The 16,516-nt window shown below is 55.1% G+C and overlaps 1 protein-coding gene across 2 annotated transcripts in view; it reads right to left on the reverse strand.

Moving 5' to 3' along the window:
• Nucleotides 1–2,498: 2,498 nt before the first annotated feature.
• PREX1 (phosphatidylinositol-3,4,5-trisphosphate dependent Rac exchange factor 1) overlaps nt 2,499–16,516 on the reverse strand; it is a 204,436-nt gene continuing 190,418 nt past the window's right edge. Inside the window, exons 32-40 of one of the 2 annotated variants that reach the window (XM_023197325.3) lie at nt 15,334–15,554; nt 13,545–13,644; nt 10,739–10,882; nt 10,520–10,634; nt 8,971–9,037; nt 7,707–7,879; nt 6,131–6,233; nt 5,808–5,875; nt 2,499–4,170 (exon numbers count right to left, since the gene is read on the reverse strand). In XM_023197325.3, the coding sequence (XP_023053093.1) occupies nt 4,128–4,170; nt 5,808–5,875; nt 6,131–6,233; nt 7,707–7,879; nt 8,971–9,037; nt 10,520–10,634; nt 10,739–10,882; nt 13,545–13,644; nt 15,334–15,554 (1,034 nt within the window). In that variant the 3' untranslated portion in view covers nt 2,499–4,127. The remainder of the gene's footprint in view (nt 4,171–5,807; nt 5,876–6,130; nt 6,234–7,706; nt 7,880–8,970; nt 9,038–10,519; nt 10,635–10,738; nt 10,883–13,544; nt 13,645–15,333; nt 15,555–16,516) is intronic. The other variant, XM_023197326.2, reaches the window with a different exon arrangement.

Here is a 16,516-nt window from a genome sequence, read left to right on the forward strand (position 1 = left end):
GGAGTTTCTGATTTTTCTTTAATCTTTTTTTTTTTTTTTTTTTTTTGAGACGGAGTCTCGCTCTGTCCCCCAGGCTGGAGTGCAGTGGCGCGATCACGGCTCACTGCAAGCTCCGCCTCCCGGGTTCACGCCATTCTCCTGCCTCAGCCTCTGGAGCTGCTGGGACTACAGGCACCCGCTACCATGCCCGGTTAATTTTTTTGTGTTTTTAGTAGAGAGGGGGTTTCACCATGTTAGCCAGGATGGTCTCCATCTCCTGACCTCGTGATCCACCCACCTCGGCCTCCCAAAGTGCTGGGATTACAGGCATGTACCACTGTGCCCGGCCTCTTTAATCTTTTTTTTTTTTTAAGAGGTAGGACCACACTACATTGCCCAGGCCAGAGTGCAGCGGCTATTCACAGGTGTGATCAAAGAGCAGGACAGCTTGAAATCCTGGTCTCAAGCGATCCTCCTGCCTCTGCCTCCAAGTAGCTGGGAGCACAGGTGCGCACCGCCACACCCAGCTCAGAGTTTCTGATTTTTGAAACAAACTAAAAATCAGAATTCGGAGATGAAATTTGCTGGTTCATAAATATAATTCAAAACTATTCTTAAAAACACCTTATCAGGAAGGAAGGAAAAACAAAAACCCACATCTAGTTCCAAGTTTCAGCCCGGAACCATCAGTTTGAAACCTCTTGTCTTCTGCAAAAATGTCCCCTTGCTCTGAGAGGCCCTTCATGCTTAGTTTTGTACTTGGAGAAACACATCCCGGAGAGGGAGCTGGTCCCGGCTCTCCCTCCCAACTCTGTAGGCGCAGCTCTGAGCCTGTGAAGTATGCAACTTGCTGAAGGCCACAGAGAGCCGGCTGGAAACCAAGCTGCCTCTGCCTACGGCTGCCAGGAGAATGTATGTTCCCTCTGCTGGTCCTCAGGGTGGAGCAGAGGCTGAAATTGATGCTTCCTAGAAACGTGTCAGCCTGAAGAAAGACATCAAATCCTCCCTGTTGACCTCAAATATAGATTGAGGTAACAGGTCTTCCCTCGGAGTGATTTTCCCTGGATCCAAACACTGGCCTCAGGTAATTCTAAATCATCAACCCATGACTGCCTGAAACCCCACCAGGAGTTTTGCTCTTGCCTGTCACAGTATTGAGTCCTCTGAAGCCCGTAACAGAGATGCAAGGATCTCTCTCTGGGAGGGATCCAATCTGGGCCTTCAGAGAATGGAATCTGGGACAGGTTAGTTTGGAAGGAAAAGAGACTGAAAGAGAAGGAGCTCGAGTGTGAAGTGGCAGGGCTGGGTGCAGCACCATGGTTCAGGGGAGTCCCAAGGGTGGCCATGACCCAAAGGAAACTGCCATCGATTTCAGCATTTTCCAACGTGTTGGAAATCGGGGAAAGATGGAATAAGGAAGAGGCGGTAGGCGACATACTGAAACCCGGTCTCTATAACAAATTTTAAAAATTAGCCAGGCATGGTGGCGTGTGCCTGTAGTCCCAGCTACTTGCTAAGCAGCATACTGAAACCCAGTCTCTATAAAAAATTTTAAAAATTAGCCAGGCTTGGTGGCATGTGTTTGTAGTCCCATCTACTTGGGATGCTGAGGTGGAAGATCAATGGAGCCCTGGAGATCGAAGCTGAAGTGAGTCATGATTGCGCCACTGCACTCTAGCCTAGGTGACAGAGCAAGACCCTGTCTCAAAAAAAAAAAAAAAAAAGGAGGACAAGGAGGGGAAGAAGAAGGGAGGGGGCCACAGGGCAGGCACAGCAGAACAGGTCTGCAGGCCAGGGAATGAGGTTTCTCTGGCCGGGCAAACAAACCCAGGCAGCTTCATGAAGATCACCTGGGCCCAGGCAGGTGGAGAACCTGCTGCAGCCTGGGATGCAGCCACCGGGCCCAGGTGCACACGCAGACTCTCTGTTCTCACTGGTGCATTTCCCGTCTGCTCACTCGGCCTGTTCGCGGCCAGCGTTAAGTTCTGGCTGACTGGCGGCCCGGCACAACCACGTTGTGGGCATTTTCAACTCCACTCCTGTCCGGATCCATCGGGCCTTGCAGGTTGGAGCGAGGATTCTACGGCACCCCTTGGACCCACGCTGTCCCCTCAGCGTAAGCAAGCCACCCAGGAGGGGTGCGGAATTCCTGGGAAAATAGTTTTTCCTACCTTCACGATGAAATGGGAGCTCAGAATCCACGGGGGAAAAAAAAGCTGAAATATCAGATAAGGCCTGTTATTTTCCTGTATACCTGGGTCGCAGGCAATCTGTGCAACCTCAGGTAGTCCTCAGCAATCACCCCACAAGAGAAGCGGTGTCGCCCCATTATCAAGGCGGAAACTGAGGCACAGAGTGAAAACGTCACTGACTTCGGGGTCGCTGGTTCAAGGCCCCTGAGACAGAGATCAGCACTGTGCTCCGTGAGGCTTTCAAAGCACGAGCTCATCCCCCAGTGACCCTGGACGCACCCGCCCCATGCCACCCACCGCAGACGAAGCAGATCACAGCCTCGTTCATTGTATTATAAACTGACTTTTAATAATAATAAAAAATCTATCATGAATTTAACGAGAAGAATCTGTACATTTTAAAGTAAACCAGTGCACAATGCGCTGGCCCTGGGCCCTCCCCCGTTTCCCGCAGCAGGGCCAAAGCTGGTCCTCCTTTGTCTCTGATGCAAGTACAGTGACAAGGTCACCACCTGCCGTCCCGTATGCTGCAGCAAGAGGGGGAAGCGCACCCTGGAGGGCAGGAGGCTCGGATGCTGATGCCGAGGGCTTCAGGCTCCCTGGCCTGGGGGCAGCAGGGAGCCCCCACCTGATCTCACCACCTGCCAGGGGGGACAGGTGTCCCCTCCCTTCCTCGCCAGCTGTGACCTTTCCCTGAAGGCATATGGAAACTGGGGGAACAAACTGCCAAGGGGGCCCCATGTGGGTCCCTCCTCCCCGGTGGGCAGGGTGGCTTCTTGCGCTCTGGCTGGTGATGTCCCAACCGCCCTGCTCTGAGAAGTTAACATCAAGAAAAGAAATCACAGAAGCCACTGCCCAGCGTTTCCCAGAGGCCCTCTACCTGTATGACATGGCACCTCAGGTGGGGCTCAGTCCCCTCCGGCTCCAACCCTGGCCGGCCCCCTCTCAGGCCCTTGTAGCCAGTCACTCAAAGAGAGCGAGTTCTAACACCGGGAAACCGCTGGAGAACGGAGGGTGGGGGAAGGAATCACAGTCCCTACCTAAAAACAACACCTTACAACCCTAATATTAACAAACAGGAAACACTGACATTTTAAAATTTTTCAATAATTTAGTTTTTCTTTTTTGCTCTTTTTTTAGTAGAGGTGGGAACAGTTATCAATACTACCTTCTCTTGGTCCCCTGTTAAGACAATATACTTTTCTTTGAAATTTAAAATGTCAAATATATAATCACACAACTTTAGAAAAAACAAATCTTGACAACACCAACAACAAAAAGAATCCCAAAATAAACCAGAGATTTCACGCCATATAAATAAAGTCAGAGCAAATCTCGTGCCCAGGGCTGGTGGCCCCAGTTCCAGGGGCGGTGATGTCCAGAGCTGGTGTGGCTCTCGGGGATCCTCTGGTAACAGGCGTGATGGAGGCCCCGTCTCTCCTTTCCCGACAGAGCCAAGTCTTTTCCAAGTCCACCAAGCAGGTTAGTACGGGGTTAGGGTGCACCTGGAAGCTAAGATGAGGAGGAGGAGACACGTGTGGTCACCTGGAATGTGGACTGTGAAGGAAACCGGGGTTGCAAAAGTGCAAGTGGAACCATCCCCAGCGAGCCGGGGGGCCCATGTGGCCTGCATGACGTTCCCTTGGGTTCTGGGGATGCAGGAGCAGAAGCCCAGGCACCAGCTGCTCCCATCAGCTCTATGGGTCTCCAGCACCCCTCCAGCTTCCGGCAGGCATGTGGAGAATGGGCCGGCCCAGGGCCAATCAGCCAGCTCGTTGTCACAGAGAGGGTGGCCAGGCTTGTCCTGGAAGGAGCTGGTGGAGGACGCTGGGCAGGTCCCGGAACGGGCAGCCACGGAAGCCTTGGACCATCTCTGGAGAAGGCCGGCGCTGCCCTACTGTGTCCTCCCAAATCCCAGCTCCAGAGTCCGTGGCCCGGCGTGGGGCATTTGGGCGTTCAGAGGTCCCCGTCCACCGGCGGCTGGCAGAGGCGGTAGAGGCTGGGGATGGAGGCAAAGAGAATGAGGAGAGGCTGGGGCGGGCCAGGACCTATTTGTATTATTTCCATTTTTACTTGGATATGTAATTCATGCCCAGAAACACAAACTCACAGGTGTATAAAAGATGCAGAGAAGAATATCTATATCGCCCACGCCTTCTGCCGGCTGCCAAGCCCCTCCCCACAGGCAGTCTCTGCCCACTCAGAGACTGGCATTTACAAATGAAGACGTGTCTACATGTGCACCTGTGCGTTCAGCTACGTGGGGGTGGGGCGCACATTCCACACTACTGGGGGCCAGCTGGCCACAGCACTCCACCCCTTACGCTGCTTCACTTGATCTATCTTGGGAACCTCTGTATGCAGAGATGGTTCTGGAGCCGGGGGACCAGACAGGAGGCTAAATGGGGTCCAGGCAAGCAGGCTGCAATGCTGCACATGTGGTCTCATGTGGTCTAATGTGGTCAGAGTTCGGGCTCCAGGCCCGGACTGCCTGGGTTCAGGATCCCAGCTTTGCCATTTACTAGCTGTGTGACGTCGGACAAGATACTTAACCTCTCTGTGCCTCAGCGTCCCCACTTGCCGAGTGGGGATGACAACCAGACTTGGCTCGCAGGGTGGCAGTTTGGATTAATGAGTCCACAGAGGGGAAGCGATTGGACAGTGCCTGGCACAAAGCAAAGGCCGTGAAGGTATTGAAAGGGATCACGTGCCACTCGTGAGACATAAACAAGGTGTGTGTGGAGCCCCCAGCGCCACAGCACGGCAGTGACTCGTCACCACTGGCAGCAGGTGTTGCCGGCACTCTGTAGTTACGTAAGACTTTGCTGCTGGGGGAAGCTGCCTGAAGGGTCCACGGAACTGTGGACTATTTTTACAACTTCTTGGGAGTCACATTATTTCAAAACAAGAGTTATTTAAAACTTGTGGGCAGATGACGACAGCAAACTAGGGCTGTGGAGACAGAGAGAGGATCAGACAGAAATGACTTCATGATCTCATGATCCTAAAGGGCCTGCACGTGGCACCAAGAGGAAGCCTGAAAACCACGTCAAGAGAGAACAGGATGGGAGGACAGGAGGAAACAGCACTCCCAGTGCCAAAGACGGCAGGAACAGAGAGCATTCCTGCAAATCAGGCACCGCAGGCCCGGGCCCAGGCTGCTGTTCAGTTCGCATTTCTGTAAATGACTAAAAGGTTAGCTTAGGTTTCATCAGCTAAAATCACAGCATTCTTAACTCCACCCCAGGTTAAAGCTGCTCAGGGGTCAGGGACTCAGGGTAGGGGGCACAGGGTGGGGGACACAGGGCACAGGACACAGGGTGGAGGGCACGGGGTGGGGGCTCAGGGCTGACGGGGCATGGGGCTGAAGGCACAGTGGTAGTGAGGTGGGAGGATGGCACAGAGCCACCGCCCATGGCACACCTGGGGGCCTGGCTCATCTTCCCAGTGGAAGCAGGAGCTCCTTCAGGAGGTGACATAGTTGTGTCTATTGCTCCTCAAAGAGGTTCCCCATAAATAAGAGGGGAAGCCCCATCTGAGCATTAGGGGTTAGGCCAGGAACATGATGCCAAACCTAGATCCGGGTCCTGGCCAGCTGGGAGGGGACATGAAGGGACAGACGAGGCAGCCACTCACCGCGGAGCACCCTGGGGCATCTGGTCCTTGACTCGCAGGTTTTTGGCCAGGATCTCCACCCTCGGGCCCTGGAAGAAGGAACCATCAGGCCGGGGCCTCTGCAGGTTCAGGGCACGTGAGGAAGCACACTGCGGGGTGGGGCTGGGGCCCAGAAGCCCAAGGACCCAGAAGCTAAAATCCTTGCTCCCCTCCAGATTCAGAGAAGGCTCAGGTCTGGGGCTGGTGGCTACAGTCCCAAGATAGCCCCTCATCCCACCCCGGCTGCAAGCATGCCACGCCCTCAGTCCAGGGTGCTGGGGGACCCTGTGGCCAAGTGGTCTCACCTGCTTCCGCATGATGTCTGTGGCCTGCATGATGCACTTGGGCAGCAGCCCATGGCTCCGTGCCAAGATGGCCGCCTGCTCCAGGGACACGCTCAGGGTGCTCCTGCAGTGGGGGAAGGAGGACAGCAGGGGAGGGGGGGACAGTGGTGGGGGGAGGACAGCGGGAGTCAGAGGACAGTGGGGGAGAGCTGGGGCAACTTCCCGTCCCTCCAAGGCCTCCCAGACCCAGTCCTGACCATCACGGCAGCACCTCCTCCTGCTGTCCCTCCCCGCCTGCTCCTCCTCCTCCAGGCAGCAGCCACCCTCACTCGCAGGTGCTCTGGTGCTTCCCCGTCTACAAAAGCCCTGTTGAGTTCCCTGTGACTTTCCCAGGGCCTCGCTCAGAGGAGAACTTTGTAAATATCTGCTGAGTGAATGGCGGACTGGGAAGCCTCACGACTTGCCAGCTCAGTGGGGTCCGAGATGGACACACTGATTCACACCTCTCTGGGTTTCTCAACAGTTTTAGAAAGTGGATTCTATAGCAAGACCTCTGGGATTCCAATCCTGTCCGTCCAGGTAACTCCTCCATGACCCTGGGTAGATAAGTTAACCTCAGTTTCCCTATAAGATAACTATGAAATAGGGAGCACGGTGGTGCACAGAGGACCCTGGCCCAGCTGGAGGGGCTGTCCTGGGAACCACAGGAAGCTGAGCAGCATCCTGGCCTCCACCCACTAGAGGCCAGGAGCTCCTCCCTCCTCCAAGTTGTGACAACCAAAACTGTGTCCAGAGGTTGCCAAATGTTCCCCGGGGGGTAAAAGTGCTCCTAGGTGAAATCCCCCAAAATAGGCCCTGCTACCGCACTGGTAGAGAAAGATGGGAAGGAGTTGATCTGCATGAAACATCAATGACCTAGGAAGCAGGGAGCACTGGCCCCAAGAAACAGTTATTCAGCAAATGTTTCTTGAGCATCTGCCTCAGGCCAGGCACTGCTCTAGGCCCTGGGGAACAGCAGAGAACAAAAGGGGCCCCTGCCCTCCCAGATCCGGCCCTGCCCTAAGGGAACCAGGGAGGAAATGAATACACCAACGAAGGGTGCTGTCTGCAGGGGGTGAGGGCTGCAGAGGAAGAGAGGGTTGGGAGGGCACTGAGTCGGGAGCGAGCATGGTTTGTAACGGGAGGTCCGGAAGGACTGTGGAGAAGGTGACCTCTTCCTCCCTGGGATGAGCAGTGGGGACAAAGAATGGAGGTAGGAGGCAGGAGGCAGGGGAGCCTCCAGTCAGGCCATTGCTGTTGTTAATATTGAACAAGGCTTCCAGCGGGACCACAGGGCACAGCTCTCATGCACATTCACCACGGCCTTAGAGCAGCAGGTGGCTCCACAGCCCTGCTAGGACCACCTGCTGCTACCATCCCATTTCACAGACAGACAAACTGAGACGTAGACAGAGCCAAGGCCTTGTCGGGGCTCCACAGGCAATGGCAGAACCAGGACTGGAACCCAGCCTTCCTGCCTCCTTGCCACAGGCCCCCAAACTGACCAGAAGCTGGGCCAGCCCCTCCCCACACCCCGACTCAGCGGGCAGCAGCTCACCTCTGCATGCCCGTGCCACACATGACCATCTGGCAGGCCCCCAGGCGGTAGCAGAGCTCCGAGGAGATGGGGATGAGGCCGGCGCCCACGCTCCCGGCGGCACCAGGCTTCGGGTGGACAAAGGACTTCATGAGGCGGCAGAGCTCGTCCAGGGCATTGATGGGGCGGATGAGCTGTGGGGGCACCACACATGCCCGGGGAGTTGGAGAAGGTCCCCACAGCCCCTCAGCCCCCACCCAGCCCCCCCCCCCCCCCCTCTCCCTCTAATCTAGCTGTTCCTGCAGCTGCCTCCCAGGTCCCCCTCTGGGGATGACAATGCAATTCAATCTTCTATAACCTCTGCTCAAGAACCCTCCGAGGCTCCCCACTGCACTGCAAGCTGGCAGTCGGTGTTCACCATCTATTTCAGGACACGCTCTCAGCTGCCCAGTGTGTCCCAGCAAAACCTGAGGAAAGTGCCCTCTCCCAGCCTGTCAAGACCAACACAAGTGCCCCCTCTCCAGGAAGAGCCTTCCCTTCTGCCCCAGCATTCCCTGACCCCCACGTGCAAGTGGCGGTTCACTACTGAGTTGTGCTGTGGGGACATGTGGGGATGTTCCGCCAGCCAGAGTGTTAAGTCCCAAATGGCTGTGCCCACCCTCCTCCCAGAGCCCCCAGCTCACAGCCCCAAGGCAGCACCCCAAAATCATCAGCACATTCGAGGCCTGCCTGAACCTAGAAAACCGCGAGGCCAAAAGACATGCGCTGAGGGTCAGAGGCAAGGAGCCCAAGGAGCCGAACTAACAAAGCCCCTCAGAGGGAGCTGCTCCGGGCTTGGGCCAACAGGGACATATGGCAACATGGTCCCCAACAGCCAGATCTTCCCATTCCTCCAGAAAAGCTGGAAGCCTCCGTTTTTATGGGAAATCTTTTGATTTCTAAAGGTTGACAGCAAATTTGAAACACACAAAATGAAAAGAATGCCATACAGGTTACATCTGTCATAAGGTCCAGGCTCCAGCCTCAGAGAAATGCCGTGGTTAATAAGGGAGACTGGAGCGGCAGAGATGGGCGGGTGCCAGCGAAAATAAATCCCAGGAAGTTGGGGAATGATGAGGAAGCTATCGTGGAAGACTTCCTGGAGGAGGAGAGACTGCAGGGTCTCAAGGGCTTCTGGGCTAGAATCTGCTAGGGCACAACCCTGAGCCTGTCGGCTGAGTCCTGACTCCTGAGCACCCCACCCTGCCCAAGCTCCCTGCAGCGGAAGGAGGGCAGGTGGACATACCTGGTCTATCTTTACCGCCGTGGTGCTGGCATCCGTGGGCAGATTAGACCGCTCCAGGTAAAATGCCCTGCGAGAGAAAGATGGGGATGAGGCGGGGGCCACCACACCCACCATCCTCCTGCCCCTACCCGGGTCCCAACTCCTGCAGCCACTGTGACTCCGCCCTCTGCCAACCCTCGGAAGAAAATCCCTGAGAGCACCTGTAAGCTGTGCTCACCCACAGGCACGTGTTCCTACAACAGCCGGGAGGAAACGGGCCTCCTAGGCACCCCTCCAATAGCACCCCTCCCTGCCTCCCCGTCCACAGCAGCCCCCAGCCCTCTGCTCCTCAGGCCCTGGTCCTGCTTTTTCTCTCTTCTGAGCATTTCTCACCACTTGGCGCCTCATGGCTCTGGGCTTACTGGTTTATCGTTCGTTTCCCCCTCCAGAACAGGGGTCTGCGAACTTCTTCTGTGAAGAGCCCAACAGTAAATATTTTAGGCTTTGTGAACAAGAGAGTCTCGATCGCAGCCGCTCAACTCTGCCATTGCAGCACGAAAGCAGCCACAGAAGATGCAAAAATGAGGGAATGCAGCTGTGTGCTAATAAAACTTGATTTACAAAACAGGGAGGCAAGGTGGGCCGGATTCAGACAAGCCTTGCTCTAGAGTATGAGCTCCATGAAGAACAGGACTTTGTTTTGCTCACTGCAGATTCCCAAACAAACACCCAGAACAGTGCCTGGTCCACAGGAGGCCTCAACATGTGCTCAATGAAGTGATGAATAAAGCATCACACAGGCAGGACTCAGAATATTCCACAGATGGCGCAGAACAGACTGGTGACAGCCCTGATCAATTCAAGCAGATGCCAGTTTTCAGTAACTGGGCTGGATGCTTTCTATGAGCAAACGAGTGAAGCCTCATTTTCCCACTTCCAAATGATGAAGCCCAGACCCATACTTGTCTCCCTAGGCTCTTAATTCTCGGCCTGCCTCTGTCACAGAGGGAGGTGGTGTGATACACACAGGAAGGGCCATGGGGGAGGGTGACGGGAGTAGGAGCTGCAGAACTTAGAAGCTGCCTCCCAGAACCCGTGCCTTCCTCCTGGTGCCACCTGGTCCCTGCTCTCACCCCTTCTCCCTTGGGGTTCTCTTCTGAGCAGCCAAGACCCTGCAAGCTGCACTAATTACTCACAGGCCCAAGAGTCCCAAGGTCCCCTGTCCTAGCTCCCACCCTCTGCAGAATGAAGCCGGCTCCTCTCAGTAGGAAGGACCCCCTTTGGAATCAAACAGACCCCACCCAGTTCAAAACTCAGCCACTGCCTGGCTGTGTGGCCTTGGGCAAGTGTGTACGCTTTCTTGGCCTCCCTCGCCTCCTCTGTAAAGTGGGATCCATGGCCTATATCCATGAGAATCTCATGCAGGCCAAGAGTCCTGTCGCACAGTAGGCACTCAAGAAAGGGTGTGTGGCCCGCTGCCCATGCTGGGGGTCTGGCACCTCCATGCTAACGCCCACTCCACGTGGAGGTTTCCTGACTCCTGCTCCCAACAGGGACCCCAGGCAGATACCTGAGTTTGCGGTAATACTGCTGAACTTTCTCCAGGGACTGCGCGTTGATCTCCTGCTGCAAATCCTCCGCGGCCTGGCTGCCTGGAGCAGGCAGCCCCTCCACGTTCTCCAGCGCTGGGAGGGGAGATGTCGCGGGTGGGCAGGCGGTTGGGAGCTGGTGTGTTTAGTGGCCTTGGCCCAGCCCCCGTGGTCCTCCCTGCCCCAGGCCTGAAGCTCACCTTTCGTGAACAGCGCCGTGTGCAGCCTCAGGCTGGCCCCACCCTCCAGGCGGGAGGGCAGCTTGGAGAAGTGGTAGCTGTCGAGGTAGAAGACGACCTTCAGCGCCTGCCGGCTGCCCTCAATGTGGTAGAAGACATTGGTGTCTGCGGGAAGACACGGGACAGGGTGACTCACCACCGAGGCCCAGGCCAGGGGAAGCCCTGGCACACCTCTCCAGAACAGCTGGCACTTTTCTGCCCTCAGGTCCAGGGGGGCACCCTGGGACCTCACTGGAATCCCGACTCTATAGGGGTAGCCTCAGACCTCCCTGCCCTCCTGCCCTCTAGGGACAGCCTCCAACAGCCCTTCCCTCTCACTCTCCAAAGAACTGCAGCTGACAACTCCCTTTTGCCTGTTCATCAGCTCCTAGTTCCGCTGCTTAATTCTTGAACCTGATGTGGACTCTGCCTAGCTAGGGGGTCCACAGCATTTGGGGTCACAGCTTCCCCAGTGCTCCTTGTACCCTCACACGGTAGCCCAGGGCCCGTGCCTAGGAAAAGCTGCCCTCAAACGGGGCATGCATCTGATTCACAGCCAGAAGGAAGCGCTTAGGGCAGGGAGGGCAAACTATGGTACCCAGACCCCATTCTGCACCCATGGCAGACATCACTCATCGATCAAAGCGCTGCCCAAGCCAATCTCAGCCTGGAGACAAGCAGCTGCTGCCAATCAATTCCAGTTGCTACTCAAAGAGAACCTGCCCTTCCTCTAGACTCTAGTCCATGTATTTTCAGCAGGACAGACACTGTCCCCAAGGAGGTGAAAACACTTTCCTCTTTTAATGTATAATAAGCACCAGATGCACAGATAAACAAACATAAGATATATCCATAGTATTACAATTTCATGGGGGTGCAGCAATTAGGAAAAATTGACTAAAAAGGTTTTTTATGAAATTAAATGAAATTTAATGAAATGAAAAAATTGAGAAACACTAATCCAGTGCCTGGTTCCTCATTAAACCCACACGCCTCAGAAGTCCCTGGAGGGCTTTCAGCACACAGGCCTCTGGGCTCCCCCTCCAGAGTTTCTGAGGCCCTAGTTCTGGCTGGGCCGGAGAATCTGCCTTTCTATCAAGCCCCCAGGTGCTGCTGGTCCAGGGGCCATGCTCTGAGAACCCCTGCTCTCAGAAGCAAGCCCAGCAGTTCCCAGCCCTGGCTGCACATCCAGGCTATCCAGCACCCAGGCCCCGCCCCACGAACTGATCAGAATCGCTAGGGCCCAGGGCACCGGGATTGTTGCAAAGCTCCCCCGATGATTCCAGAGTGCAAGCAGGGCTGAGATGCACTGGGCTAGACTATGAGCTCCAGGAGGGCAAGAATGACGACTGTATTACATGGCCCAAAACACAGCCTGACACATATGATGTGCTCATAATTATGGACATGTAAATGGATGGATGGATGATGGTTAGTTGGATGGATAGATGTTTGTTTGGATGGAACGATGGATGAATAGATGCATGGATGGATGGATGCATGGATGGATGGATGGATGGATGGATGGATGGATGGATGGATGGATGATGATTGGATGGATGGATGTTTGGAAGGATCAATGGATGAATGGATGGATGGGATGGATGGATGGATGGATGCACGCATGGATGGATGCATGAATGGATGGATTCATGGATGGACGGATAGATGCATGGATGGATGGATTCATGGATGGATGGATGCATGGATGCATGGATGGATGGATGGATGGATGGATGGATGGATGGATGGTTGGATGGATGCATGGGAGGATGGATTGATGCATGCATGCATGGATGGACGGACAGATGGACAGGTGGATGGATGGACAGTTGGACGGATGCGTGGATGGATGGATGCATGGATGGATGGATGGAGGGATGGATGGTTGGATGGATGCATGGGTGGATGGATTGATGCATGCATACATGGATGGACAGATGGATGGACGGAGGGATGGATGGATGGATGGATGGATGGATGGACGGATGGATGCATGCATGGATGGATGCATGAATGGATGGATTCATGGATGGACGGATAGATGCATGGATGGATGGATGCATGGATGGATGGATGCATGGATGGATGGATGGATGGATGGATGCATGGGAGGATGGATTGATGCATGCATGCATGGATGGACGGACAGATGGACGGGTGGATGGATGGACAGTTGGACGGATGCGTGGATGGATGGATGCATGGAGGGATGGATGGTTGGATGGATGCATGGGTGGATGGATTGATGCATGCATGCATGGATGGACGGATGGACGGAGGGAGGGAGGGATGGATGGATGGATGGATGGATGGATAAATAAATGGGTGGGCAGGTGGAAGGATGAGTGGAAAATACAAACAGAGAGAAAGAGAGAAAGAAAGAGAAAGGGGAGAAAGGGTGGAGGAAGGAGAGGAGAGGACAAGAGCAAGGGAGGAAGGGAGGATGGAACTTACTGTACTTAGTTAAGCCCTTTAAAAATCTTAACAAGTCTTCACATCTCTAGGGAAGAATTTTATTAAGAATTGAGCAGTAGTGTCAATCTCTTTTAAGAGCTGTTGGAGATAGCTGGGTTCATACAAAAAGAAACCCCTCTTTTTCCATGTGTGCCCCAAAGTTCAGCTCTCACACTCATGTTGGAGGCACAAGATTTGACAACACTGAGTACTGAGCTCACCTTGGGCAGCTGGCCCCGAGGCAGGGGAAGGACACTGTGACCCCAGAGAGCTGTCCCTTCCACCCCAGGACCCCAACTCTCACAGTGGAGGGGTGGCAGAAATCACTCACTGGCCACATAGTTCTCATCCAGCTGCTTAAAGGAGAAGGTGACATTGTCCAGCTCTGACAGGGTCACCCAGACGTCCTCCAGCATGGTCCGTTCCTCCTTCTGCAGGAAGAAGACAGCACGGAGGAGTCTCAGATGCCAATCCTGCCCCAGGGTTTCCTATCAAGATGCTGAATTCAACTCTAGTTGGCACTCCAGACTGTGGGCCCCCTGGGTGCCAGGTCCTGAGCATGACTCTCCAGAGTGGATGTGAAATCATGGTGTGCTCTGTGGCTTGTCCTGCACCTTCAAGGGTCACAGAACCCATCTCTGCCTTCATTCGCTGAGTGCTCCTAGGAAAGTCACTGCCTCTCCTGCCTGGACCACCAACCAGGCTTCTAAACTTAACCTTCTCAAACCTAACACACTCAAATAAAAATCCCCAATTCCTTCCTCAACCTCCCCCAGTCAGTCCCATGTCAGCAAATAGCAGCAGCATTCACTCAGTCATCCAAGATCCAAACCTTTGACTTCTCAGTTTCTCTCCTGCTCACCCTGGGCCTGGTCCATCACCAAGTCTGATGAGTCGCCACTAAAACATCCTCCAGACCCACCCACCTCCCTCCAGCTTCCCGGCCACTACCTGGGTTCAAGGGTCCACCGTCTCTCACCAAGATGACACCAGATTTCCCTTTTACCACTCTCTGCTCACAAACAATACATCCTACACGTCCTGTTTTGAAAACTTAACCCAAATTATATCACTCACCCAGCTCAAAGCCTCTGAACAGCTCCTCTGCTTCCAGAATAAAGTCTCAGGCCCTACAGATAGGTCCCCCCATCTGCCCAGTCCCCTGCCGCTCCCCTCTGGCCACACTGGCCGCTCTCTGGGGCCTTGGTACACACTGGTCTCTTTGCCCTGCACAATCCTCCTCACACTGTCTGCCTGGATGGCTGAGGTCTCAGCTCAAGCATCACCGCCTTACATAGCCTGTCTCTGAAACCACCTCATCTAGGGAATAGCACCCGCCAAGCTTCCTGCAGAGCTTCCCTTCTCTCCACCTCCCTTCCCTCCTCCGTTCTTTCTTCTTCTCAAGCTGCTTCCCCCAACTAGAAAGTCAGCTTCAGGCCCCCAGGGCCAGCTCAGGGCCTGGCACATCGTAGTGTTTGGAGAATGAAGGAACTGGGCCCAGCGTCCCCATGTGAGAAGAGGAAGGGGAGGGCTGAGTGTTCCCTGCTTCCCCCCTGGGCCCCAGCTTGTGCATTCTGGGAATCAAGTGACAGCCAATCTCCCACCAGGCAGGCACCTCATGCAGCAGCAGCCGGCAGAGGATGCTCCAAGGCCAGGCCTCCCCATTAGCCAGTGGCAGGGGCTCCAGGAGCCAGCCTCAGAGGCACGGGTGGCTCTCGGGGCCCTGGCTGGATGTACAGGAGCATCTCTGGCTTCCACCACCCCACTCCCACCTCAGGCCCTCAGCTGTCACAACCAAAAATGTCTCCAGACATTGCCAAGTGTCCCCTAGTGGTGAAACTGCCCTGGGCTGACACCTGCTCGTATGTAGCATGGATTCTATTACCTCTGTGTGCCTCTTTCCCTCCCACTGGGAGAGAAGATCCCTGGGTACAGGGACTCTGTTTTGTTCACTGCTGCACCTTCAGTGCCCATAAAACAGCACACAGGTGCTCAACAAATCGCGGCTGCGGGAATGATGAGATCTGGGGAGCCTGAGTGAGTGGGCAGGTGCTCCCTCGCCCCAGCCTGGGCGGGCACCAGCAGGTGGGCCAGCGGGGCCGCCCTGCCGCCCCACTCACCACTGCAGCCGGCGAGAGCAGGGACTGGCAGTGCAGCAGGACACCCGTGGCCGCCACCTGCTCCAGCCACTTGCGGCTGGCGTCGCGGCTGCTCTCCTCGTACTCGCCATTGTTGTTGTAGCGGTAGCCCAGGGCTGCCAGCAACTGCTCGGAGAAGGTGCACACGGCGGCCACCAGGGCCTGGCAGAAGATCGCATCTCTGCGCAGCTGCAGCTCTGTGTCTGGGGACAGAGGGCAGGGGGCCTCACTGGAGGGGTGCTCCCGCGCCACCAGGAGGCCCACACCCCAAACCCCTGGGTCCAGGACCCCTCATGGAACCCCCAGCAAAGGGCGAACAATAGGTCAGAAATTACTTTTTGGTGGATATCCCAGCCACCAAAAGCCAATTCCATAAAAATCAGTTCTCCAAAACGCAAGCCCATTGGCCAAAACTATTCTCTCAGTGACTCATGTGCCTGCTTTGAAAACCAACCAACCAAAGAAACACCTTGTGATTTTCCTAAGGGTTTCCCAAGACCCTCACCCTCAGCCATTTCTCCTCTCATTATGGGCTTCCTTGGCCTTGGCCAGTAGAATGCCAATGGTGCCAAGCTCTTCTGCCAAGCTCCACGTGTTCAGAAATGAAATTTAGCATTTTCTCTACACTGGAGAACTATGCTCTCTTCCTCCCCCCAGCTCTGCTCTTGCCCCTGTCCTTGGCCTTGCCATGGTTTGAGGAACTGGCCAGTTTCAAGCAATTGCTCTCTCAGCATCCCAATCTTCTGGAATGAATTATTTCCCTGGCCGGCTTCTGGCCAGTGAGTTTTCAGTGACCAAATTTGACCCAGATCCTACAGTAGCACCCCCTTGGCTGAGAATTTCTGGAAAGTAGAGAGGGATAGACAAAGTCTCCAAGATTCTCCCACTACCTCCTCCCGCGTCCTCTTCCCCACTCTCCGCTGGGTGGAAGCCCCCAGGCTGGGGCTGAAGGCTCTACTGGCACAGGCCCCCCTAACATTGTCCTCTATCCCAGGGCCCTGTCAACATCTACCCAGGCCTGGGCAGTGCCACAGGACAGGGCTCCTGGCTCCAGTGCCCTGAGACTTGTCCCTTGGACACACGAGGAAGAAGCAAGTTTCAAGTAGATCTTGGAGGGGCTCCAGGCCAAAGCATTGCCTCCCTGAGTCCAGGCCCTGAGGGCATG

This window comes from Piliocolobus tephrosceles, chromosome 20 (genome assembly GCF_002776525.5).
Source record: "Piliocolobus tephrosceles isolate RC106 chromosome 20, ASM277652v3, whole genome shotgun sequence".
NCBI lineage: Eukaryota > Metazoa > Chordata > Mammalia > Primates > Cercopithecidae > Piliocolobus > Piliocolobus tephrosceles.